General features: G+C 44.2%; 1 protein-coding gene across 1 annotated transcript in view; it reads left to right on the top strand.

The window, feature by feature from the left end:
- Window positions 1–9363: 9363 nt before the first annotated feature.
- CPED1 (cadherin like and PC-esterase domain containing 1) overlaps window positions 9364–26224 on the top strand; it is a 105751-nt gene continuing 88890 nt past the window's right edge. Inside the window, exon 1 of the mRNA XM_056846691.1 lies at window positions 9364–9674. Coding sequence (XP_056702669.1) covers window positions 9429–9674 — 246 coding nt within the window. The 5' untranslated portion in view covers window positions 9364–9428. The remainder of the gene's footprint in view (window positions 9675–26224) is intronic.

Below are 26224 nucleotides of genomic sequence, written 5' to 3'. Positions count from 1 at the left end.
CATAAATGTGAATAACGTGCAACACGATTGTAAAAGTGAGTTAAATCCCAATGTTCAAAGAACAGCTGAAGTTTCAAACCTCATGTGAAAGCATTGCTTTGTATATTTAAAAAAAAAAACAGTGGTGTTCACGGAGCCTCACAGTGATGGAAATGCAGTGTGGAAGCCAACTTCCCTCCTGTTAGGGAGAGGAGACTGAAGATTAAAAAGCTTTGGCACTTGTAGATAACTCCGTTGGAGATGCTGTGGTGGGTTTTTTACCCCATTTGCTTGCAAGAAGTTTCTTTTAAAAGGACATTTTTTCTGTGACAATTTTGAGGGCTAGATAAGTATTAACGTTACCCATAATAAGGAAAATCACTTAAACAATAACCCTAAGGCTCCTATATGGAAGTAAATTGAAATCAAGCAGATTTACTTCTATGTAATGTGTTTAGTCATAAGACAACCACCTGGATTATTGGTTGGAAAAGCAGTCTAGGACAGTGGTCGGCAAATGATGGCTCACGAGCCGCATGCGGCTCTTTGGCCCCTTGAGTTTGGCTCGCGCAACGGAGGAGGAGGCCCCCGGCTCGGCTCGCATCTCGAGCAAGAAGGCGCAGCTCCGCGCCCTGCGCCAAGAAGCTCAAAAAGCTGGGTGTCTACTCAGCCTGCAAGGTACCCGCCCGGCCCGGGGTTGGGGTGGGGTGCTGTGGAGGGGGGGGAGAAAGGACGGAGCCCCCGCCGCAGCAGCTCCCGCAGCCTTTCAGGGCTCCATTGGCCCTCTATTCTCCGCCGCCTCCACTTCCTCCTCCTCCTCCTGCCGCTGGTCTCCACCCCCCCACACCAGCACCGAGGGGGTGGAGGCTCAAGGACACACCCTCGCTGCAGCAGTGGCGGCGCTCCCAAGGCGCTCGCCGACCGGCCCCGGCCTTCCCTCCCCAGCAGTAGTGAGGCGGCGCCTTCCGTGCCCGGCAAAGGTGCCGGTGGCCGCTCCTCCTTGCCTATGCGCCCAGGGCGCGCCGGTGAGGAGCCGCCCCCCTTGCTCCAGGGAGGCTGCTCCTCGAGCCCTGGCCACGCCGCAGCGTCCTGCCGGGAAATGGGGCAGAGGGAAGTCTGGGCGAGGGCGAGTGGGGCTGGCCCGGCGCTCTCCGCTGCGCCTGGGCGCTGTGCCTAGCAGGGGCCTGGCCGGGGTTGTCGGGGGCAGGTGGCAAAGCAGAGCCGGCACTCCGGCGACACGCCCAGCCCCACCGAGCTGGGGCCAGCTGCTGCTCTCACGACTGCACTGCTTGGGGAGGGGGGGCTGCTCCTTCCCTCTTGGTTCCAGTGCCAGAAGTGGCGGCGTGCGGGAGTCGGGGGCAGGGGGGCGCGTGGGGCTCCGAGCCACCAGGAAAGGCCACGCTGGGCCGCCTTTTGTGAGGATGTCTCCGTCTCCCCCCCCCCCTCGCATTGTCCTCCTGGAAGCGCCGTTATGCATGCGAAATAGTCTCAGGGGCGGTGGGAGAGGGGCAGAGGGGAGGGGAGTCGCTGCCCGGGGAGCGGGGGGGGAGCTCGACGCGGCTGGGCTTCCTCTGGCGGGATTAGCACTTGTGAGCGTAGCTCCTGTTCACTTGGGCACAAAGGTTGGGGGGGTGGATTGGGCCCCACTTTAAAGGGTGCATAAAGGAGGTGAATGGAAGGGAAGAATTGGTTTTTATACGCCGACTTTCTCTGCCACTTAAGGAAGAATCAAACCGGCTTACAATCGCCGTCCCTTCCCTGCAACAGACACCCTGTGAGGTAGGTGGGGCTGAGAGAGCTGTGACTTGCCCAAGGTCACCCAGCTGGCTCCGTGTGTAGGGGTGGGGAAACAAATCCAGTTCACCAGATCAGCCTCTGCTGCTCATGTGGAGGAGTGCGCCAAACCACTGCTCTTACCACTACTACACCATGCTGGCTTCCTCTCACCTATTGCTTTTAAAGGAAAAGCAGGAAATTGAACCCAAGACTTTGTGCCTGCAGAGCAGATGCTCTACCCCTGAACCACAAATCTACGTGTTCAGGGTCTCTGACCCTATATATAGCAGAGCACACAAAACAAGGACCTTCCTGGCTGGACTGGTAAAATTCTGACCAGTTGGCAACTCTTGTCAGGTGCAAATGGGATTTGTTAATTAGTCAGTTATCAATAAGGCTCACAAGGACTTAGGCCCAGAAAATGTCCAGGAATATTAAATGAGAAAATAAGAAAAAGATGTCTTTGATCATGCACAAATTGCCTTTTCCACCCTGCTTAGTAAGCACAAGCGGTCCACTCATATCAGGAAGTAAGGACTGGAGAGTATAAATTTCAAGCGAACACAAGAAGAAGAGTTGGTTTTTATATGCTGACTTTCTCTACCTTTTAAGGAAAACCAAATCAGCTTACAATCACCTTCCCTTCCTCTCCCCACAACAGATATCAAGTTTTATTCAGTGTACCTATAGTTTAATTAAGACTTAAAACTTTATTAAGTTAAACTATATAGGTAGGTACACTGTTTATTAAGTTTAAGAAATTTGGCTCTCAAAAGAAGTCTCAATTGTACTGTTGATATTTGGCTCTTTTGACTAATGAGTTTGCTGACCACTGGTCTAGGATATTGAAAATAAAAGCCAGTAAAAACTATTGATTTTTATTTTATTTACCTTATTTATAGTCTGCCTTTCTCACTTGTAATCAAGGTGGATTACACAGGGTGAGTCAACACAATCAACAAAACGGGACATTCAATAAAACATGGGTTGGGGTTATAGATGGAACTAACCAAAAATCTAAAAGACAGAACTGAAGCAAAGCAAAAATATTAACATGATATATTAAATTAAGCAAAAATTACATAGTAGGATTCTTCTGACAGTGGGCTGTCACACACATACCACAGTCCCCTATCATTTATCGAAGTAACTTTATAAATAAGGTTGCCAGCCTCCAGGAGGTGGCTGGAGATCTGGGATTACAGCTGATCTCCAGGCGATAGAGATCAGTTAACCTGGAGAAAATGGCCGCTTTGGATGGTGGACTCTGGCATTATATCCCATTGAAGTCCCTCCCCTCCCCAAACCCTGCCTTCTCGGGTTCCACCCCCGTAATCTTCAGTTATTTCCTAACCTGGAGCTGGAACCTGGAGTTGGTAAACCATCTTGTACAGTACAACCCTGTTAGCTGTGTAGAAAAGCCCTCTTGAATAATTTAATTTTGTGTAGTTTGTGGAAAGCCAGGAGAGTGGGAGCCTTCCTGATTTCCTTGGGCAGGCCATTCCATAAGGTGGGGGCCACAATGGAGAAAGCACATGTACGGGAGGTGTTGATTTTGCCCATTTGCAGGTTGGCAGCTATAAAGGGCCCTGCTGAGATGAGCAAAGTTGTCATGTTACAGTGTGAAGGAGAGGCGGCCCCGTGGATAAGAGAGACCAAGATCACAAAGGGCTTTGTATGTGACAGCGAATACCTTAAATTGAGCCCCCTAACTAATGGGCAGCCAATGGAGTATCTGCAGAATGGGAGTAATATGCATGCTCCATCTAATATCAGATAATAGCCAGGCTGCAGCATTCTGCACCAACTGGAATTTCTGAATTGATTTTAAGGGGAAACCAATGTACAGCACATTACAGTAGTATAGTCTTGATGTTACTGTTGAATGGATCCAAGTGGCCAGATGAGCCATATCAAGGTAAGGGGCCATCTTAGGGACTACACTGAGTTGGCAGAATTTTTTTTTTTTTGCAACTGTATTAACTTGCTTCTCCAGCAATAAAGTTGGATCCATTATAACCCCAAGGTTTTTAACTGAATCAGCAAGGGTCTGCTGAACTCCCTCAAAAGTGGAGAGCACAATTTCCTTTGAGTTCTTCACCTTTCCAACCAACATAAGTTGATTATCAAGCACAGCATTCCTTTCTAGCAGTCTGGTGAAAGATTAGTATCAGCATATGCATTATGTGGGTGAAGTTCCTATTATAGCCACCAGGGGTGATTCTTGGCAGTTTTGGATGCACTGGTGTCCCGTAGTCTGGTGAAAAATGGGGATAGAAGGCCAAGGCCTAGGTCTTGCTTGTGCAACTGTTTGCAGTGCTTTTTAACACCTTGATTTCCTGTGAACATGAACATGGATGGTAAGTAAGGCAATTGTAGGGGTGATAACCCATGAACACAATCTATGGGTAGTAATTCTATTAATAAGGCCAGCAAACCATTGACAAGAAGAGATTGTCCGTGGCACATAAATGACTATTTGGGGAGTTCAGTTTCATTGTTGTAAAACAAAAGTTGTATTGCACTGCCCAGTAGGGCCGTCGATTCGGTTTGGCCCAAACCGAAAAACAGCTGAATTTCCCCGATTCGGCAGTTTTTAGTTCGGATGGAACTGAACTCAAAAAAGGCTGGAAACCGGGAGCCGAATTCGGCGAGTTTGGGGTGTTCGGTGAATAAATTTGGCAAATTCGGGGTTCAGCACAGCAGCATAACCGTCAGTTAGTAAGCAGCATTCTCCCGCGGCCAATCGGTGGCCAAGCAGTGTCGTCTTCTGGCCAATCAGTCGCGATTGAGCTCGTGAGCCCAGTTGCTGCGTGGCCCGGGGAGAGAAAGAGAGAGTATCTGTTTGTGTGAGAGAGAAATCCCAGTGGGGGGGGGGTGCATGTGCACATTCGCTCCTTTCCATGGCTGCAGGGGGCGCATTTTTGGGGGTGCAGCCCCCCAACTTTCAGCGTAGTTTCAGATGAGCCTTCTTGCAAGAACCCCCAAGTTTTGTAAAGATTGGGTCAGGGGGTCCTGAGATATGGGTCCCCCCTTTTCCCTATTGGGTTGAATGGGATCAGCCGATCCTGTGCCTCTAGAGAGCAGCAAATCCAAGGCAAAACCTCCCGTGCTTAAATGGAATCATATTGGCTTACCCAGTCTCTCCTGATGGAACAGAAGACATCCACGGTAAGACCCCTTTTGGGGCTTTAATCTATAATTTTTTTCCATGTGTATGTGGGCGGGGGAACAGTTTCTGTGGGGGGGAAAGCCAAAGGAGGCTTTTGCCCATTCTGCCGAGGGGTGTGTGACCGCTTACCTCTGTGGGAGTGTGTGTACTGCTTTTAAAGTTAAGTTTAAAGTTGAGTCTCTCTCCGCTCGGAACCCTTGGTGTCGAGCCTCCTCCTTGGTGTTTTTCACTGTTTTTGCCTCTAGCCTGGGGTTGAGTGCAATGGGGCGGCTTGCGTGAGATCCCCTGCATCTTGGATTTTTTCCCCGTTTGGGGGGTGCACCGCGGCGCCGTATTGGTTGGAGAGGTGTGGGGGGGTGCTGGTGAGACTTGCTTGAGTTTGGTGGGGTCGTTTGCATAAGGGGGGAGCGTCCCTCCACCATGAGAAGAAGGAGCAGGGCAGAAAATACAAACTCTGGGGGGTTTTTTGCACGGTCTGTTTTGCTGCTCACTCAAAAATGTTTTTGCAAAATCTGACATTCACAATACATTTTCACAGTCCAAGTCACCTGCTCCTTTTTTCCTTTTTGCTATAGCTAGCCTAGTGCGCCTCTGTTCCTTTCCATGGTCGCTCGCGTGTTGCTTTGCATTGCAATGGTTAGCACGGGAGGTTTTGCCTTGGATTTGCTGCTCTCTAGATGCCATTCATCCCAATAGGGAAAAGGGGGGGACCCATATCTCTGGACCCCCTGATCCCATCTTTACAAAACTTGGGGGTTCTTGCAAGAAGCCACATCTGAAGCTACGCTGAAAGGTTGAGATCTCTACCCCCAAAATTGCCCCCCCCCGGAGCCGTGGAAAAGCACCAATGTGCTTTAAGTAGCTTTATTCCTGTCTCTGTGGGCGATTTCTTTTGGGGGGGGCAACCTCTTCCCGGCCCCATATCTCGGGACCCCCAATCTTTACAAAACTTGGGGGTTCTTGCAAGAAGCGTCCCCTCAAGTTACCCTGAAAGTTTGAGACCTCTACCTCCAAAAATGCCCCCCCCCCCAGAGCAGCAGAAAGGCTCGAGTGCATTTTTAATGACTTTATTCGGCCGAATTTTCCCCCGAACTCGAACTAGGCACCGAATTCCATGGATCCGAATCGGGGGAGTTCAGACTTCAGCATATCCAGAATCGAGACGGGCCGAATTCTGCTGAATCCAAACTATACCGAATTTTTTTTTCAACAGCCCTACTGCCCAGCATGTATGACTTTTTTAAAAATACAGAATTTTAAAAAGTACTAATGTTAGGCTTTGCCCACCTGTTCTTTCAGAAATACTTGTAAGGTTTCATGCAACTGGGAGCAGGGGAACTTTGCTGATTCTCCCTTCCTACTTCAGATTCCAAATCTATCCCTCTTGCTGTTCCTTGGGGTGCCCTGTCCTCTAGCATTTCAGGGAAAAGCAGGAAAGGGATGGCGAGAAAGTCCCATTCTGTTGGCAAAATCCCTTCCATCATCAAAAATCACCACTGTATCCAATCCATGGAAAAAAGAGACACGCCATTACTGCAAACTGCAATACACCACAAAGAAGGTATATTTTAATGTTCTAATACATGGATATCATTTTCCTATGGTCACTTCCTCATTTAGGAGCTATTACTTGGCAACCTTAACCAAAGCGTGATCATTTTTGGAAAGTCTGTAAAACGGGATGCCTGGATTGGTCTGAATTTGCTAGAAATTTCATTTTGGTGCTGTCAAAATCATGCGTCATCCCTAATGTTATTTCATTGCTCTTAACAGAACGGTTGCCCAGAGCTGGATGGCCCAGGCTAGCCTGATCTCATCAGATCTCAGAAATGAAGCAGGGTCAGTCCTGGCTAGTACTTGGATGGGAGACCACCAAGGAATACCAGGGTCGTTATGCAGACATAGGCAATGGCAAACCACCTCTGTTAATCTCTTGCCTTGAAAACCCTACTGGGTTGCCATAAAGTCGGCTGTGGCGTGGTGTAGTGGTTGAGAGCGGTGGTTTGGAGCGGTGGAGTCTGATCTGGAGAACCGGGTTTGATTCCCCTCTCTTCCACATGAGCTGCGGAGGCTAATCTGGTGAACTGGATTTGTTTCCCCACTCCTCCACATGAAGCCAGCTGGGTGACCTTGGGCAAGTTACAGCTCTTTTAGAGCTCTCTCAACCTCACCTACCTCACAGGGTGTCTGTTGTGGGGAGAGGAAGGGAAGGAGATTGTTAACTGGTTTGATTCTCCCTTAAGTGGTAGAGAAGGTCAGCATATAAAAACCAACTCTTCTCCTCCTCCTCCTCCCCCCCTTCCATTCACTGGACTATTCCCCTTTGAAGTGCAGACAAGCATATGATTCCTCAGGAGACAGTGCTACAGGCTATGTACATCTATTTGGATAAATGGTTGTGTATGAAGTGGGGTAAAAGAAGGCAATAAGAAAATGTGTTTCCAGTAATGCTATCAGGGTTGATATTTGGGGCCAAAGTCCAGACTCCTGGTCCCCTGGCTCAGCTGAGGGGTAGCAAATATCTGTCTACTAGAGATGAACAAGCTTAGACTGGCTCACCTCCATCTTTATTCCCCTACGTCCTTCCCCTGTGCCTTCTGGGAACTGTAGCTCTCAGAATGTCTGACATAAATGCAGAAGGGAGGGAGACTGAGACCATTAAGTCAGGAGACTAAACTTACCTAACCGCATCATCAGCACTGTTCCAGGCACATTCTGCAGCACAGTGGATACCGGAAGGAGACTGAAGTAAGTATCTCTGTTGTTGCTCCTAAAATACTTTGGTTCTTGGCTAGCTAGCATGGCAAAGAAGCAGTGTCCATGTGCTCTGTGACTGTCAAACATCTCTAGTTTCCTGAGCTTAAGAACATCACATGCCATTGCTGCAGAGGAAACGAGTGTGAGACAGAATTGAGCAAAGCGAAGCACTATCACGAACTTAAGATGTCACAGTGGCATGAATAGGCTTCTGCTGCTCAAACATCTGTTCACTGAAGCACATTTCACTCTTACACCTGAAAAGGTTTACAGTTAGAGTGCTTAAGAAATATCTTCCTTCAGCATAACCTATCCTTCTGTTTCTAAATGAGTTGCCAGTCTGGGCATGCCTCTGGTTTGCAAGGAGGTCAGTCCAGGACAACAACTCATGCAGAGATGAATGAGAAAACCTCTGAGCGTATGTGAGTCAGTTGCAACTCAATGAAGAATGATTGAATAATCCATCACACTCAATGCAGAGATGGGGCAAATGTTTCTGACACTCTTTGGAAAATTAGTGCAACCCAAAGCAAAGTTACAGCCTTCTAAGTCAACTCAAATCAGTGGGCTTTCAATGGTGTAACACTGCTTGCGTTTGCACTGTAGATCATACAGAGCTGTACCAGGCAACCTCCTCTATAGGCTGATGTTTTGAAATCACGAAAGTGTTTAATTATTTGCCTCTCACCAGATTCACTAGAGTGCTTTTACCAGCACAGAGTCATTTTGTTCCCTGTTTCCTCTTTTGAGTTCTGGTTATGCTGAGTATTCTGTATCCAAGTCCCTTTTTTGAACTTTGCTTATGGAGTGCAGCACATGTGAGAAGAAGGGGGGAAAAAACTACATTGTTCCTGTGATCCAGCATTCCTTCTGCAGTTTCCAGTGTGTGTGTGTGTGTGTGTGAGCCTTTTTCAGAACTTGGTAAACCCCACCCCTCAGGGCAGTCCTGCTTTTTATTTATACGTCTGTGGCCGAACGGAGTTCAGATGGAGTGCCGTGTGCCTGTGTGTGCAAGATGAGCTGGAGTCTTGAGGCTGGATTGTTCCAAGTGGTTTTAATCAGTGACCCGCTAGGGGAGAATGGAAAACGTCTGACAGGGATAAGAACAGAGTAAGTAAACATCACGTTGCACGGGAAAGCTGGAAATACCAACCAAGAGAAAACTAGCCTTTTTGCTTGCTAAAATCCAGACAAACTCATTCAGCGAAGGCAGCATGTGTTTGCTGACAGGAAAAAAGCAATTTAAGAGCTCCGGGATGAAAGTAACAGTTAAAGAAACAGGGACTGGAAGTGCAAGAGGACAAAAAAGAGAAGAATAACAAAGCAACTGCTAGAGAAGCCTTGTTGCCCTTAAAGCTGTACAAGGCACATAACACATTTTATTGCTTTCTTGAATGCTATTGAACTGCTAGAGCTTTTGCTGCCCTGAGAAGAGCTTTTGCCCACATTGTAAGGTTTCTTCAGCTCGGTACCGCTCGCTGCATCAGTGTTCCTTCTTGTACTTTCCCTTTTCCCCTTTCAGTACGGATCTGTCACCACTCCTTGCGGGACCATTTGTTATTCAGCTCTGAAGACCTAAGGCTCTTTGCTACACTGTGCCATGGGAAAACACAGGCCCAGAAATGATGGAGAGAATTTGATGTATCGATGGGAAAACTCAAGCGCATCCCTTCATCTCATGCTGATAGAAAGGAACCACAGGGATCGTTACAGTAATGGGCAAAATTAAAACTGTGAGGTGGCCATGGCTTGCCGGCAAATTCTGCCTTGCCAGAGGTACTGTCGACTCCGTCCATTCCTTTTGGTGCTGGTGCTGGCCGTCTATCTTTTCTACCAGACCCTGACGCCATTAAGGGCAAGAAGATACCTCGCAGCCGTTGACAGCGGTGTTCTACCAACCCAGGAGGTGCAGCAGAGCTTATACAAGGAGGTGCCTACGAGGCAGGTCTACTGTGTCCTTCCTTCTCGCAACTTACAACTACAGAGGGAGGTAAGAAAACCGACAAGTCCTGAATGAGACACTTGACTGGCAAACCGGAGTAGCATGTCTGGCTAAAAATAACCTTCATGCGCACTGATACAGATTTGTCTAGTGTGCACAGGTGAGGCAAGAACAGTGAACAATTTGAAAACATTTTTAGCGTTATGTTCCTTGGCCGAATGAAATTGTCTAGAGGAGGGTTTCCAAAGTGATATCATCCTGGGGTCCGAGAATATTCAGGCAGCGTAGTGGGGAAATTGAATGGAAATGGGTGAATTGTTTAATACTGTAGTTTGAAGGGAGTAGCGAATAGCTGCAGTTACCAAAAGAACCAAGTAGGCTGTTAATACTGCAGTCCTGTGCAGAGTTCGCCCAGACTAAGCACATTGATTTCACTGGCCTTGGAGTGGAGCAACTGGAAGTGTTCGAAAATAATAGCATTTCTGAGCTTGTGGTGGCCACGATCCACACATTTTTCAAATGTTTCTCCATAATCATAAAACTGTGGAAAAGTTCACCTGCCAGAGGATTCTCCCAGTAAATACATAGTGGGTGAACATATCCCACAAGCTCTGTCCTCAGCCCATATCCTTCTTTTAACGGGTCTGAATAGACAACACAGTGATAGACTGATATGCTGCCTACCCTATGACTGGGAGACCTTGCTAGCATGCTGCACTTTCCTTTTCAGTTCATCAAGACCCAATTTTTGATCCTATGCAGAACATACCTGCAGATGCAACCAAAAAAAACTTTTCATATATATACACTGTTATAAAAATCTGTGGACCCAGGATTTACAGTGCCTAAAAAATTAGATGCAGATATGCAGGAACTAAAAATACTTTTCCATCTTTGTGCTGGATTATTTTCAAAAGTACTGCCCTGGCTCCAAACCATTTGATGTTGGTAACTCAGATCATTTGAACTGTATTTCCTGGCCTGCTCACTGTGGCTTTATTGATTTATTTATTTATACTTTACTTTTCTCTACAATGGAGACCCAAAGTGGCTTGCATCATTTGTCTCCCCTCCATTTAGGGTTGCCAACCTCCAGGTACTAGCTGGAGATCTCCTGCTATTACAACTGATCTCTAGCTGATAGAGATCAGTTCCCCTGGAGAAAATGGCCACTTTGGCAATTGGACTCCATGGCATTGAAGTCCCTCCCCTCTCCAAACCCCACTCTACTCAGGCTCCGCCCCCAAAATCTCCCACCAGTGGCGAAGAGGGACTTGGCAACCCTACCTCCATTTGATCCTTAGGAGGTAGGTTAGGCTGAGATGTGACTGGCCCTGAACACAGCTGTGGGTAAGGAAAACACAAGTGTCCCTAGCATGTCACCCAGATTTGCTTGAATGGGCTTTATTAAACTGTATTGCATTAATTAAAAAAGTGTGAAGTTGTGTTGCTGCTGACCAACCAAGAAAAAGCAGGAATGAAAAAGGGTATACTAAGAGCTGTATTTTCTTGTTGATCTTGTTGTGATTCAGTGGGCAGCCTGGACACAAGCAATGCGGGAGAGGGGGCTGTGGTAAAGCATCTGCTTAGCACGCAGAAGGCCCCAGGTTCAATTCCTAGCATCTCCAGTTAAAAGGATCAGGTAGTAGGTGATGTGAAAGACATCTACTTGAAACCCTGGAGAGCTGCTGCCTGTCTGAGTAGACTGAGCTGACCGTGATGGACCTATGGTCTGATTCAGTATAAGGCAGCTCCATATATACATGTCAAAGTAGTCTGAATGCATGTGTTGTGATAGAAAGCTGTCCATGCTGCTGGAAAAAGCCAGGTGTTCATGGATTCATAACCTATTACTAATTGTATAAGGATTTGGGCATTTAAAATGGAACATAACTATCCTCAACTATCTGTTCTAGAGTTATGAAGACATATAGGCTGTAATCTTAAGGGCACTTTCTTGGGAGTAAGCCTCAGAGAATACTCCCACTGAGTAGACCCACTTAGGATTTGCCCTAAATGATCTTTACTTTTGCCAATAAAACTCTTTTCAGAAAAACAAGTAAGATTTTAGGGGCTTCATTAAAATCACTTGGTTAATCTTCATAGTCTTTTGAGCTAAAAGAGCCCTCACTGGTATCCAGTGGCATCTGCAATATTTAAAAGAAATGACAATTTTCTGGCTCATTGGGCAATCATCTGGGAAACTGATGAAATAGGACTCATTTTAAAAAGAATATTTCATAGTCATTATCATACAGAGTTTATCACTCTTAAGTCCCAGTGATTCAAACATAAAAAATACATTTTTAAAATTCTCCAATTTAAGGCGTAATTTTGGTACAGATATTTCCGAATGTACACGCCTATTCTCCCAGTGCTTTGGGTGGTTTAGTGCACCATAGCATAGTGCTGGAAACTTTAATTTGTCCTTGAGTTACCTGTTTTCCAGCTGTGCCAAACTCTGCTGGCTGCAACATTTTAAACCCTGGTCATTTGTTTGATAGTTATTAAGTGTAGCTCCGTAGCTGTACCAGCTATTTTTATTATGGCATTTGTGATTAGCATGGATTTAACAGCATAAGGATTTGTTAAGTCCCCCGGAAAAGAATGTTCTATAAAACATGTGGATGGCTATTTAAATTACATGTCCTCCAGGCCAACTCTCTTATTACAAACAAAATGATGTCCTGACTATAAATAAAGCATTCCCTGACATTCCTAATAATGGGGCACCTCGACAGGGCTTTGCAGTCTAAATATACTTTCTAATAAGTTGGAAATTCAGATAACTTTTAGCTAGTTGGCTAATAACAATAGTTAAGAGTTTGAGTACAGTAGCTGTAAAAGACACAAACTGGTCTGACCAAATAGTATGTTCATATTCCTTTTTGTAGTTTCTGCAGTGGAATCCTAAGCACAGTCACCATTGACTTCAGTAGACTTAGAAAGGTACAATTCTGCTGAAGGGTAAAACATTCAAGATCCTGTCTTTAGCTGCCGTATGTCTCAGGAATGCATAGATACCTGCTTCACTGAGCTTGGGCCAAGATGTAGGCCCCCTGAAGTAATAGGATCTGCTCATGTCCTCATGAATAGGAGCTGGGGATTTGGTGGGTCAATCACCATATTGGAATAGAGTTCTTGAATTACACTTGTCTATAGATGCAGGAGCAGGAATGGGGGGAAAATTTCCAGTCACCATTTCAGTTACTTCAGAGCATGCTGTAGTTTGTAGGAGCTTTTATTAGGGTTGCCAATCTCCAGGTGCACTCTGGCGTTCTCTTGGATTTACAATTAATCACCAAACTACAGAGGTCAGTTCCTCTGGAAGAAATGGCAGCTTAAGAAGTAGGGTTCCCAACTCCAGCATGGGAAATTCCTGGATACTTGGGGGTGGAGCCTGGGGAGGGTGGGCCTTGAGGAAGGAACAACCACAATGGGGTATACTTAGGGTTGCCAGCTCCGGTTCGCGAAATACCTCGATATTTTGGGGGTGGAGCCTGAGGAGGGTGGGATTTTGAGTGGGAAGGGGCTTCAGTGGGGTATAATGTCATAGAGTCCACTTTCCAAAGCAGCCATTTTCTCCAGGGGAACTGAACTCTGTCACCTAGAGATCAGTTGTAATAGTGGGGGATCTCCAGCCACTACCTATTGTCTGGAGATCAGTTGTAATAGCAGGAGTTTACCAGCTAGTACCTGGAGGTTGATAACCCTATCAGTTCACCTGGAGAAAATGGCCGCTTTGGCAGTTGGACTGTAGCATTGAAGTCCTTCCTCTCCCCAAATCCCACCCTCCTCAGGCTCTGCCCCCCGAACTTCCCACCTAGGGTTGCCAACCCCCAGGTAGGGGATTTGAAGGGATTCTTTTGGAACTGTGTGATGGAACACACCCTGAGACTCTTTTTCTATTCAAAGTTGAAGTAACACATTTATTAGTTATTGTATAATTTCAGTATCTTACTGGAGATTTTGGATTGTAATCTTTATAGCATATATGGTGATTAATATATGCTCATGTCTACATGATAGTATTTGGTGTTTTTGTTGAACTCTGAAGTCTTGTCATAATTAACAATTGAGCTTGGTGCTGCTTGGTTCTCTCAACCCCCAGGTAGTAGCTGGAGATCTCCCGCTATTACAACTGATCTCCAGCCGATAGAGATCAGTTCACCTGGAGAAAATGGCTGCTTTCTATGGCATTGATGTCTCTCCCCTCTCCAAACTCCACCCTCCTCAGGCTCTGCCCCAAAAATCTCAAGGTATTTCCCAACCCGGAGCTGGCAACTCTACTCATGCCGGTCAACCCTAGCATGCATACATAATAAACCACAGCCTGTATCTTTGGGTAAATATGTAAAATAATTAAGCATAGGACTTTTGAATTTTAGCACTAAACACCTCCCACCTGAAGTTGCAGTTGACTGACCACATGAGTCCTTCAGTTCTCCTGGTGTGGCACCACAAGCCAACAATCAACGCCTATCTCAGTGATTTAGTGGTCTGCTCTATATTTACGGTAGATAGGAAACAATGAGAGACAGAGTAACATTCCAGATATTTCAGATGAGAGCCCACTCCTTCCTGAACAAAACTATTAGCGAGGTAAAAGCCAACAATTTTTTAAAACTTCCAGTGAACAAAGCAAAGCAGGAAATTAACTTCTTTCAAGCAATGCAGAAAGCCTCCAAGTGTAAACATAAAATAAACCAGACCCACAAAAAGTTGGGGTTTGGCATACAACTATGTGGGAAGTCCATATTCTAGCACACACAAAAAGGCTTGTTTTGGAAACAATAAAGTTTATTGTAAAGTTATACAGCGCTGTCTGGGAACATGGTTAGCAGCTAATTTGTAGTGCTCTAAATAATGAAGCTGAGCTGATACAAGTGGTTCTCTTTCCTTTGGGCTTGGTGGCCTTTAGCCAACTTGGTCTCAAGAGGTGTACAACAACCATTCACTGAGAGCCTGCTATGGCTCCTTGATATTCCTGGTGGTCCCAATAAATTTATCCTGCATACGTACCAGAAATTCTCTTGCCATACCCAAAGTGTATGGGTGGTATATAGTAGGCACAGAAGATCTGCTATGCCATTCATCAGTAACGTTTTCATTTACCTGAAACTCTCCAACATACTTTTCTTTTTTCTTCCAAATATGTGTGTATTCAGGGTTTACATACAACCCATAATTAAAACACAAGTTAAAAACATTCTTCTGTTGGTTTTAGGCCACATTTCTACCTAACTAGTTCCCAGAGCAAACTTGCTCCCCAGTCACTGTGATGCACCAATGAGTTAAATTATCATTCCTAAGGGTCAATTCACATGACCAGCTTGCTGTGTTGAAAATGTGGGTGGGTTGAGTGAATCCAGGAAGACTGGGCTGGCTTCAGGGTGTTCTCCTTCAGCATGGTTTGCCTTTGTGGATTGTGTCGCTAATCAAAGTCAGACATAGATGAGGCAGAACTACTGAAACTACATTGTATGCCAAGATATTTGTAAAGAGCAAGTTCCCCCTGCTTTCTATCGCTTTGAAAGATTCAGCCATTTTCTAAACTAAAACAGTTACTCTTGTTTTTGCCCAATGGAACAGTGATTATGTGCTCTGAGTGAGTTCCTGAGCCAATTTCATGTTTAAACAGAAAATGCTTTGAAGTTATGTAAGTGGGGAAAAAGAGGCCAGCAAAAAGTCTTGCATTAAAAAAATGTAAATGAAAAGACAGAGTGCTTCTTCCTGCATATATATTTTTTATTTTATTTTTAAATGAAGAAAACTGCAGTCTGTTTTTTTGATGAGCAGTGGCATGCGTTCAGTTTAGAACTTTGATTTTATGGGGTTAATAGCTGCAGGATTTAAAACAACAGCAATGGGACAAGGATTATTGAAGTGTTGTGTTGTGTTTAGAGTGTTGGACTAAGATCTGGGAGAACTGTGTTCAAGTCTCCACCCTGTCATGAAGCAAGCTAGGTATACTGAGGCCAGTCACTTTCTCTCAACCTAATCTTCCATGCAGGATCTTACCCAATTGGCAACAGAGGCAGCTGCCCCAGGCCCCTCCCTTCGAAGGAGGGGGGAGAAGAGCAGACTCCTGTCACTGTTTGAGCCGACCCCATCTGTATGGTTGCCAACCTCCAGGTACTAGGTGACGTTCTCCTGCTATTACAACTGATCTCCAGAGATCAGTTCACCTGAAGAAAATGCAATTGGACTCTATGGTATTGAAGTCCCTCCTCTCCCCCAACCCCGTCCTTCTCAGGCTCCTCCCAAAAATCCTCCCACCGGTGGTGAAGAGGGACCTGGCAACCCTACCCATCTGGGTCTTAGGAAGCTGGATTTCAGCAACACTGGGGTGGCAGTGATTGTGGGGCCCCATAGTGGACTGTTGCTGAAGACCCCAGAATCACTAAGACCAACCCTGCCTACCTTACAGGATTGTTGTAAGGATGAAATGGAGGAGGAGAGAACAATGTATGCTGCCCTGGGCTCCTTGAAGGAAGGGTGGGATAAAAATGTACTAAATAAATAACCTATTTAGAAACATGACAAAACACACTACATTGCATTCACAACTACATGTCACTGAAATCAGCCAGAGAGTTGAAAGCCCCTCTAGTTGATCCCTTTGCTACAAGGCAAAGCCAGCCCTTCAGTTGTGCCCTCCACACATGTAGAGCAACACTCTACAGGGAAAGCAAAAAATCCTTCAGGTTTTGAAGTAGAACTGTCCACTAATAGACCAAATGTATTGAATGATAACATGCTTTTTTAGAGCTGCATCCAGCCACTGTTGGCTGTTGCTCTATTGTAGTACTATAGTAATTCTTCATCTCCTGAATTGTCTTGTCCATACAAGAAAATCCAGTTGTGAATGACTGCTGTAATGCAAAAATAATGTAATATTGTTACATATAATGGATGCAATATAAAGAATATGATATAATGTGTGTGTGTATGTGCCATTAAGTCAGAGCTGACTTATGGTGATCCTGTAGGGTCTTCAAGGCAATAGATGTTTGGAGGTGGTTTGCCATTGTCTGCCTCCATGTGGGATGAGAGAGTGCTGAGAGAACTGTGACAGGCCCAAGGTGACTCAGCTGCTTCATGTGGAAGAGTGAGGAATCGAACCCTCCAGATTATAGTCTTCCACTCTTAACCACAACACCACACTATATTGTGTAATGTACACAATAATTATACACATTGTTTTGATTGTTTGCCACATTAGGGAGCCTAAGTTGGGTAGAAAGATGGTGGGGAAAACCCCCCAATATACAGTGGTGTGTGGATGCAGTCTAACTGATTGGCAAGCAATTTAATTGCTTTCAAAAATACATACATCATGGAAATCTTCTCAAAGTAATCTCTTCTTGACCTCAGGAAGGAAATTTAACACTGACTAAACAAAAGTTATAGCTGAGAATAAGACCATCTGTAATTTTTTTTACAGCACAATGCTATGAAGAGTTATGCCAGTCTAAGCCCATTGAAATGAATGGGTTTAAACTAGAGTCTCTCTATTTAGGATTGCACTGTTAGTCTGTTATTAATTTACCAGTCTTGAAATGGCATTAGCAAACCACTAACTCTCTGCTCCAATTACTAAAATGTGCTGTTACCACTTTAAATTGGTGCCTAACAATTAATCAACTAAAGCCTTAATTAATTAGCTTGCAGCCCAAGAACCTAACAGAAATGTCCAAAATATAGTAATCAATCAGAACCAGAGTTTAAATCAAACGACTGATTCTGTCATTCCATGGGAAACCTTACTGGGTGCATTTAAAAAAAACATTATGAAAAAGCAGTTAAGTGCTCTAAAATCCGCCTTGAACCATATTGAAGGGATATATCACGTGGTGATGATCTGTTCAGGAGCTTTCAGTTGCACAAAGCTAGTGACATTTGGCAGGTACAAACAGCACAGATATGTAGAGAGTAGACTACCGGAGGTGTACTTAAGGCTGTGCTTGGAAAACTCCCAGGAGCAACTTGAGACTTCCTGCAATAAGCTAAAGAAAGAGGCAGACATTAGATCAGGGAATTAAGGGACACAGTTTTAATAAGCAACATGGCAGTTCAATTTCAGTTATCTGAGGCCAGAGTGGCCATACTAACATGCTGAATGGAGCTGCCCAGGAGAAGGTTGGTTTAAGTTCCACCAAAGCAGCTAAACCCTTGAGCTGCCCGGCCTTGTGAAAGATCCGGCAACAAAGAAATGCCCCCCCCCCCACACACACACCAGTGGTTATGGATATGCCTTTGCATTTTCCTGCCCATGAGTTTTAATTCTGCCTCTGTGAAAAGCTGTGATGAGGATAATTAAGAAATCTAATCAACATAAAAATGCCAAATCTCTATAGTTCTCATTTGACTGTATTCAGCCCAATTATGAAGAGCTAAATCTGGTAAAATGCAACCAATTGTGGCCTGGTGCACTCTGGGAAAGGCAAAAATAAATGTCCTTTTCAGGACAAAAAGTGACCAGCATAAGTTATGATTCAAGAAGTCTCATCTGTCTGTTCACAGTTGGGGACCTCCTTGCAAGTGTGATACTTTTTACATTATTGGATGAATATGAGAATTTAGTCTAGGTCAATACAGCTTAAATTTTGGGGCCCAGTGATTTGGAGAGTGCAGCGTTATAGCTGTTCCTTGCATTCTAGCATGTGGGGTGGGATTTGTTTGAGAATGTGATGGATGACTAGGAGGATGTAGGCGTTCTAGTCCCTTATGCAGTTGTCCCAGCTGTGAGTGGACTGCTTTTGCTCTGCTGCAACAGCATCTGTATTAGCAGTAGAATAAAGGTTTGAGAAGGCTTTCCTTCACTTACAGTTCTTTTAGGGTAAATTGTGGCTGCATTCTTCTTTGAGCTCCACTGGGGAAAGTATTTATAAGTGAGCCATGAAAGAGGAACCCTGAGCCCCTGGAAATAAAGTTAAGTCTGAAGGCAGAGATACTGCCATCTGGAGTGAGAAACTGCTGAGGGACACGGCAGCTGTATTCTTCCCAAATGGTGTCATCATGGCACTGCTATGAAAGAAAGGGAAAAGCTCCAGCATGGGTTGAAATTTCCCTTCCTATCCCCATAAGAATTATGTTCAAAAACTGTGAATTTTAAGCATCTGGTATGCAGTTTCCAATCTGATAAACTGGAAATGCTACCATGGTGCTGCCACTAGAGTGGGTCGATAGATCTTGCCTACCATTTTTATATGTTTGGAGCTTTTGTTGCTTCAACTACAGTAGAATCCTCCAGGGTGGCCCAAGGGTTTACTGTAGGGTTGCCAACCTCCAGGTACTAGCTGGAGATCTGCTATAATAACTGCTCTCCAGCCAATAGAGATCAGTTCACCTGGAGAAAATGGCTGCTTTGGCACTTGGACACTATGGCATTGAAGTCCCTCCCCTCCCCAAACCCCACCCTCCTGAGGCTCCGCCCCAAAAATCTCCAGGTATTTCCCAACCCAGAGCTGGCAACCCTAGTTTACGGTGCCCTTGGCAAACTATAACTCTGACATCTCCTGTACACCTTCAATATAGAAAAAAGTAGAAAGTTAACTTCTACCTTTATGTTCTTGGCATTCAAAATGAACAATGTAAAAATAAATATTTTCATTTTTCAAAAACATTTCACTTATCCTAGGAATTCACTTCCATTTTATTTGGCACCCTTTAAAGCCAAGGCAACTGCCTACTTCACCTATTTGATTGGGCCAGCCCTGCATCCACATATCCTGGGAAATTGCACTGCTGTAAATTTCCTGTTCAGACAGCAAAATCCCATGTGAATGACTACAATAACATATCTAACAACATATGGATCCAGTTCCAATCTTCTTGCAAAATGGCCTCCTTTCTAATTAAGCAACCATTTTGTGCCAGAAATACAAATAAGTTATTTTATGTATGTGTGTGTATGCTGGTTTATGTGCAATGAAATACATAACTTTGAATTTATAACAAACCTATGTGATCATTTGTTGAACATTTCCAGAGAGATAAATATTCTGTGTTAATATATCGTACACATGCATCAGTTTGAAAATTGCTCTTGATTATGGCACATAATTCTCCTCTTGGAAAGCTAAAACCATCCTCCCACAGTTTAGCTCAAGGAATATGAAAAGAATAAAGATTACCAAGAGGGTAAATTATTTGAACAGACTCTTTTCATCTGTTGCTATTGAGTCCTTTCATGCCAAGTCTCAGCCTGAGGTAAACTTTTATGGCTGGAAAAAAGAGGCGTTTGAAAATGCACAATTGGCAAAGCTATGCATAAATTGGAACTTTGTTTCCATAACACTGGAAATTCTGACAAACTCCAATACATAGTGATGGTGACATTTTATGTATACTGTAGTTTAAGGTTTAGTAGTAGCGGCTCACAAGAGGGAGACCTATAAAGTTTGGAAGCCTTTTTTAATTTAAACTTTTTAAAATTAAATTTAATTAAATTTCATTTTAAACATTAATTAAAATTTAATTAATTAATTAATTAAAAGTTTATTTGAAAATAAAACCGAAAGGAAAGGGAGATATTGTAGGTTGATGGCCTAAATATTTCAATATCCACAAAGCATATCTATTTATTGCCTACAGAAGGAGTCCTTAACTTTGTTGAGTCTGTGGACACTTAGGAATTTTGAGAAAGGGTAGTGAGAACTACTGTAAATGACTGTCTTGGGGGAAGGCAATCACAAAATCTTGAGAGGTTACAAGCCAAGCATCCTTCTATGAAGTGAGCAGCTGTTTCAGAGAAGGTGCTCTCCACAGACTCAAAAGCATTTCATACTCCAATGAGGTGAAGAACAGCCAGGACTGGGATGTGGTGTTTTTCAGAAGATGCAAGAGGGTGCCAGGCAACACACTGGGCACATTGGGGATCACTAGCCTACACTGTAGGCACTATACAGAATGCAAACCTGAAAAATCGCTGCGGTTTGAATTCAGGATTCCCAGCCAGAGCCCAAGGATCATTACTCTGGGCTAGCCAGGGCTTTGGCCTCCAGGTGCTGCTTGATGAAGCAAAATGATGGAGCAAAATGAGGTGAGGCATTTCCCAAATCCTTACTGTCCCTGCTTCCCCAGTGCTCCTGGGGTGGCCAGCCAAGGATTGACCACCCTACTCTGGGCCAGTAAAAACTGTAACTTGCCCTCCCTTGTTTCTTATTCTATTGCACATGGGTTTGTAATCTGGATTCCCAGGACCCTGAAAAAGTACTCTTCCTTCCAATGCTTGGGTTCTGTTCCCAGGCTAAATCCCACCATGCTGTTCATCAGATCTCACTAACCATATACTTAGCGCAATTGTTTAATCTAGTCTGGTTTTGGTCTCTGACATAACGCTGAAAACCGAGGGTCCCTGAATTTCAAAGAAAAAGAGTTTCCACTAAAGAATCCAAGCTCTTCATTGCCTTGTCAAAACACATTTGTTATGTTAGTATGGCTACAATCCTACGAACACTTTCCTGGGAGTAAGCCACATTGCATAAAATAGGGCTTACTTGAAAGTTAACTAGCGTAGGATTGCATCTAAGGGTAGGAAACACCGGTGCGTAACAGCCCAAGCGAACCCTTGGGATCAAAGATTTCAAATCACCTGCTTTTGTAAAGCATTTTGGGAAGAAATAAGGAAATATTTGGATCAATCTCTTCTAAATCAGAAGGATCCAGTACAGAAGTTTTCTGTCTGGATGCTTTGAAACGAAAGGCAGGATACTGTATTTTGCTCTTTTCCAAAACCAACTTCTGACATTTTTGGGAGCTATTTTTAACTGTTATCTCTGTCCATGATGGAAAATAACTGCTTGGATTGGACAAGTTCCAGATATGTCATTTTATTAGAAAGTATTCTGTCAACCTTTTTTTGTTAACTGCACGATTAAAAGGCTATTGGACTTTCAGTGGAGACAGCTTTTAAGTTCATTAAGTTCTTCCTCAGGCATAAGAACTTTTACATAGTAATGGTTTTGCTTCCTCTTTCAGACAAAAATGGTAAAACATTTCTATCCCCATTGGAAGGATATTTACATTATAAACACACTCATTTAATCTCCTGACAAACACTGCCTGGTGTGTCCCAGAAACCACAGAGGAGAAATAAAACTATTTTTATTGCCAGAACTGATTTGCTATGTGGGAGACACTGAAGAGGTCTGAAGAGGCAGGCAAATATGTGATAGATTTGGAGAAACTCCAACAGAGAACTGTAATTGGTTTTTGAGGGAAGGTGAAACATGGAGGGAAGGCTAGAATGCCAAACTAGGATCTGGTTGACCCAGGTTTGAATCCTTATTCTACCATGGAAACCCCACTGGGGGATCTTGGGCCAGTCACTCTCAGCCTAACTTACCTCACAGGCTTATTGTGAGGATAAACAGAATTATGATATAAGCTGCTTTGGGTCCCCATTTGGAAGAAAAGCAAGGTATAAATATCTAAATAAAAAGACTGTGTGTGAAGCAAGGGGTGGCTCACAACATGCAAATTGCAGTCTTAATTGCCCAGTAAAGCACAAGTCCTCCAAAGTATTAACCTAAGGACATGCAAGGCCCTTCTTCATCCTGTATACTCTGCAGTGATTCCTCCTGTCTTGCTAAATGCTTGATGCCTCGGGCCTGCAAAGATATTATCAGTTCCCTCAAAACAATTACCAGGTTGGGAAATTCCTGGAGATTTGGGGCTGGAGCCTGGGGAGGGAAGGGTTTGGGAAGGGGAGGAACTGCAGCCATGTATAATGCTATAGAGTCCACTCTCTAAAGCAGCAATTTTCTCTGTAGGGTTGCCAGGTCCTTCTTCACCATCGGTAGGAGGTTTTTGGGGTGGAGCCTGAGGAGGGCGTGGTTTGGGGAGGGGAGGGACTTCAATGCCATAGAGTACAATTGTCAAAGCGACCATTTTCTCCAGGTGAATTGATCGCTATCAGCTGGAGATCAGCTGTAATAGCTGGAGGTTGGTTATAAAGATCACCAGTACTGTAAAGTCGTTGCTTCAAAAAACCAGTACACAGCCAATGATCAATATAGGTTGGCAATCCTATTTCTCTGATGGAACTGATCTCTCTCGCCTGGAAATCAGTTGTAATTCCAGGAGATCTCCAGTCTCCACCTGGAGGTTGGCATAGCCTTCTCCCTCTTACTGCTGCCCTGGGGGATGGCACTGGCAATTGTAAACAGAGAAGCAATTTCTTAAACTGTTCCTGCTCAGTGATAGTTTGCTCCCTGGGCGCAGACTGATTGGATCCATTGAGCCAGAAATGTGTCAAGGGCTTTGTATATCATGTCAGCCTTCCATAGTCTAAACATATTCCTTGTACTATTGTAACTCCTTTTGCAAAATCCATTCCACCAAATCCCTGCTGTTCTTTTCATAAAACCAGTTTGAAGTTTATTTTCCAATGCACATATATTTTTTGTGAATTAATGGTTATGTCCCTTTTGATTTCAGCCATCGGGTTCGTGTTCATGTCTGCCCTTCACCAGTTTATAAACAATATGTCTGTTTAGACAACTTAAAGACCATAAAACCCAAGATACAGATCAACTGTATGAAATATATATCTACAGAAACATCTAGAGCCTTTGATCAAATTCAAATGTGGAGATGGATTTTCTACAGATATTCAATCCTCAAGGATATTAGATCACTCATCCCTAACCGCACCCCATAACCAGAATTTCTCCATTTTTTTCACAGACCTAGTAAATCTGGCTCTGTAAGTTATATTTAGACACAAGTGGGGAGCAGTCGATAATGAGCTTTTGGAACCAAACATTGTCAGGTAGTGGGCTCCCACCATTGTGTATTGGCTCAGACTTCTGTATACTCATCATGGACTGCAATGATGATAAATGAAGATCATAAAGAATTCTGTAGACTAAAATATATGCCAAAGATACTGATAATAGACCAAATTCACTGGAGGGCAATGTGTGTATATGTGTAAAGTATAAAGTGCCATCAAGTCACAGGTGTCTTATGGCGACCCTCTGGTGTTTTCAAGGCAAGAGATGTTCAGAGGAAGTTTGCCATTGCCTGCCTCCGGAGTGGGCTGACAGAGTTCTGAAAGAACTGTGACTGGCCCAAGGTCACCCAGCAGGCTTTATGTGGAGGAGTGGGGAATCGAACCAGGTTCTCCAGATTAGAGTCCGCCGCTCTTAACCACTACAGCCCGCTGGATGAGGAGATGATAAATAACGTTCTTAGGAGAAAAGTAAGCAGCAGTGTCCAGGGAGGGATGATTAGAAATAGGATTTGGTCACCATGCCAGTATTATAGTCATTGCTTGTGGAGGCAGAAGAATCCAGTCAGCAGGATCAGCACCATGTGATCTGTTGAATGACTTAGCAGTGGCCACCGTAGACCACTTATACATCACTGGCCCATCAGGCACCTGTAAAGTGTTGATGCAGCTGCATTTCCTGAAGTAAGGTCGTAGAGGCTTTTATCCAGTTCACTACACTGCTGATAGCAAATCCACGGAAAAAAGAGGAAATTAAGAGGAGGTTCTGGTAACCCTGAAGATTGAGCATAATAGTAACAGAGAGGGGAGAGTAAGGAAGAGGATACTGGATGAAAAGGGCAAAAAACAAATAAAGGACACAGGAGGATACAGAAAGAAGAGGTATTCTGAGGTAAACCAGTACTTCCTCTCCCACTATTAGGATATAAATACAACAAGGACAGGGAGAGGTTGAATTACAAGACTGTGTAATACAACTCTTGTGAAATGATCACTTCCTATTTACTCCCGTTCTTGTACTTGATTGCTGGAATATTTCAAATCTTCTTGCCTTATCCATTTGTTCAATATATTTCAATAAAATATGAAGCAAAGATTTTAACAGGTGTCCCTTGTATTGACTGCAGCCAGGGAAAGATGCCATGTTCTATATTAAAACCAGAAAGGTATTAGCCATTCATCAATGGTCCAGCACAGCTATGTGTCTCCCTCCTACAAAGAATCTCATACTTGAGCCAAGCGTAACATAAGGCTACTTCCTGACACTGCGGGAAAGACTGCTGTGGGAGTCACTTTATAGCTAGCTACCCTATTCATCAACAACTGGAAGCATTTTCAATGGCATTTGTTTGCATTGAAACATCTGCCATTCTGCTTTTAGCAGACACCCATTGGAAGACCCAGAATGGCTTGTTTACATAATCCTTCCTGTAAGCATCCCAGCCATAAATCTAACAACTGTGAAGTTTGTCTATCCACTTTTTACTTTTTCAACTTCCCCTTTTTTTGTGGTTGTAAAAATAATGTACATTTATGGGCAATTTAAAGAGAAAGGTTATAAATTATTATGCGTCTGTCCTAAAGTAAGTTTTAATTGTTTTTCATACTAAAGCATTCTTGATAATGCTTTAAATGGTGAAATCCAAAAACAAAATCAATGTAATCCCTTTTATTAAAACCAAAGTTGTTTATGTTTGTTTGTTTGTGTGAGCCATGCACACAATCACAGTTTTGTGTGAATAGGACAACATACATATGTTCCTGCTTCAGTTCACAGGAACACATACCCGGATAAATCAGGATTTTGGTTTGCGTGTACCAAAGCAGGAACCTACATGGATTGCTCTGTAAAAACAAAATGGCAACTGCATGTACAGAAAGAACTGAGCGTAGCACGATCTCTACTAATATTCAAATGGTGCACAAAAATTAGGAACTCTTCACCAAGCTGGATGTGATTTTAAAAAAGCTTTGAGGCCATAATCTTACAGCTTCTTCGCATATTATATCAAATGTTTTGCTGGTTTCAATTTGCAGAGGTTCAGTCTGGCTGGAATTAGGTATATTCTAGGAATGCTGGAACCAAGAAGTCAAAAAATGGGAACTATCTACCTGAAAACAAAACAAGCAATAATTGGTCACCTTGACCTGGATGCCCCAGGATAGCACAATCTCAGAAGCTAAGCAGGATTGGACCTGGTTAGTTGTTGGATGGGAGGCACCAAAGAAGGCCAGGGTTGCTACACAGAGGCGGACAATGGCAAACCACCTCAGACAGCCTAATCCTGAAAGGGGGGGTATTACGAGGTGCCAGGGGATGGCACAGGTGTGCCACCTCCTGATTAGCTTGTAGCAGTGTATGGGGGAGTTATTTTCCCCCAAGCCTTGTGAAACTCACCTATAGAGTTTTCCGGTGCTATACCAGGGGTTTTGCAGGTGTAACTCTGTGCCTGTGAAAAGGGGCATTCCTGGGTCGATAGGGAACACCCTCCTGGATGCCGGCATGAGCATTTACGCCAGAAAAATGCTGCCAGCAAGGGATTGCTGGCACCCCAGTCTCACACTGCCATGCGGTACCCCTACACCGGTGTAAGTGCCCTTGTGCCAGCGTCCGTGCCACTTTGGACAGCGCAAGTGGCACTTATGCCAACATAGGGCTCACGCTGGTCCCTGAGAAGCTCAGCCCCCACTTTCAGGATCGCTCAGTCAGTCTTGAAAACCCTACAGGATACAACTTAACATCACTTTCCATCACCAATAATTGATCAAAAGTCTCTCAGTTGGACTGAACTGCCAAATGGAACACACAGGTCTTTTAAAAGGCTGAGAGCAAGCATGGGAAAATGCAGTAATCCTT

This window comes from Euleptes europaea, chromosome 3 (assembly GCF_029931775.1).
Source record: "Euleptes europaea isolate rEulEur1 chromosome 3, rEulEur1.hap1, whole genome shotgun sequence".
Classification (NCBI taxonomy): Eukaryota; Metazoa; Chordata; class Lepidosauria; order Squamata; family Sphaerodactylidae; genus Euleptes; species Euleptes europaea.
The sequence above is the reverse complement of the archived record's forward strand: the minus strand, read 5'-3'. Positions and strand labels throughout refer to the sequence as shown.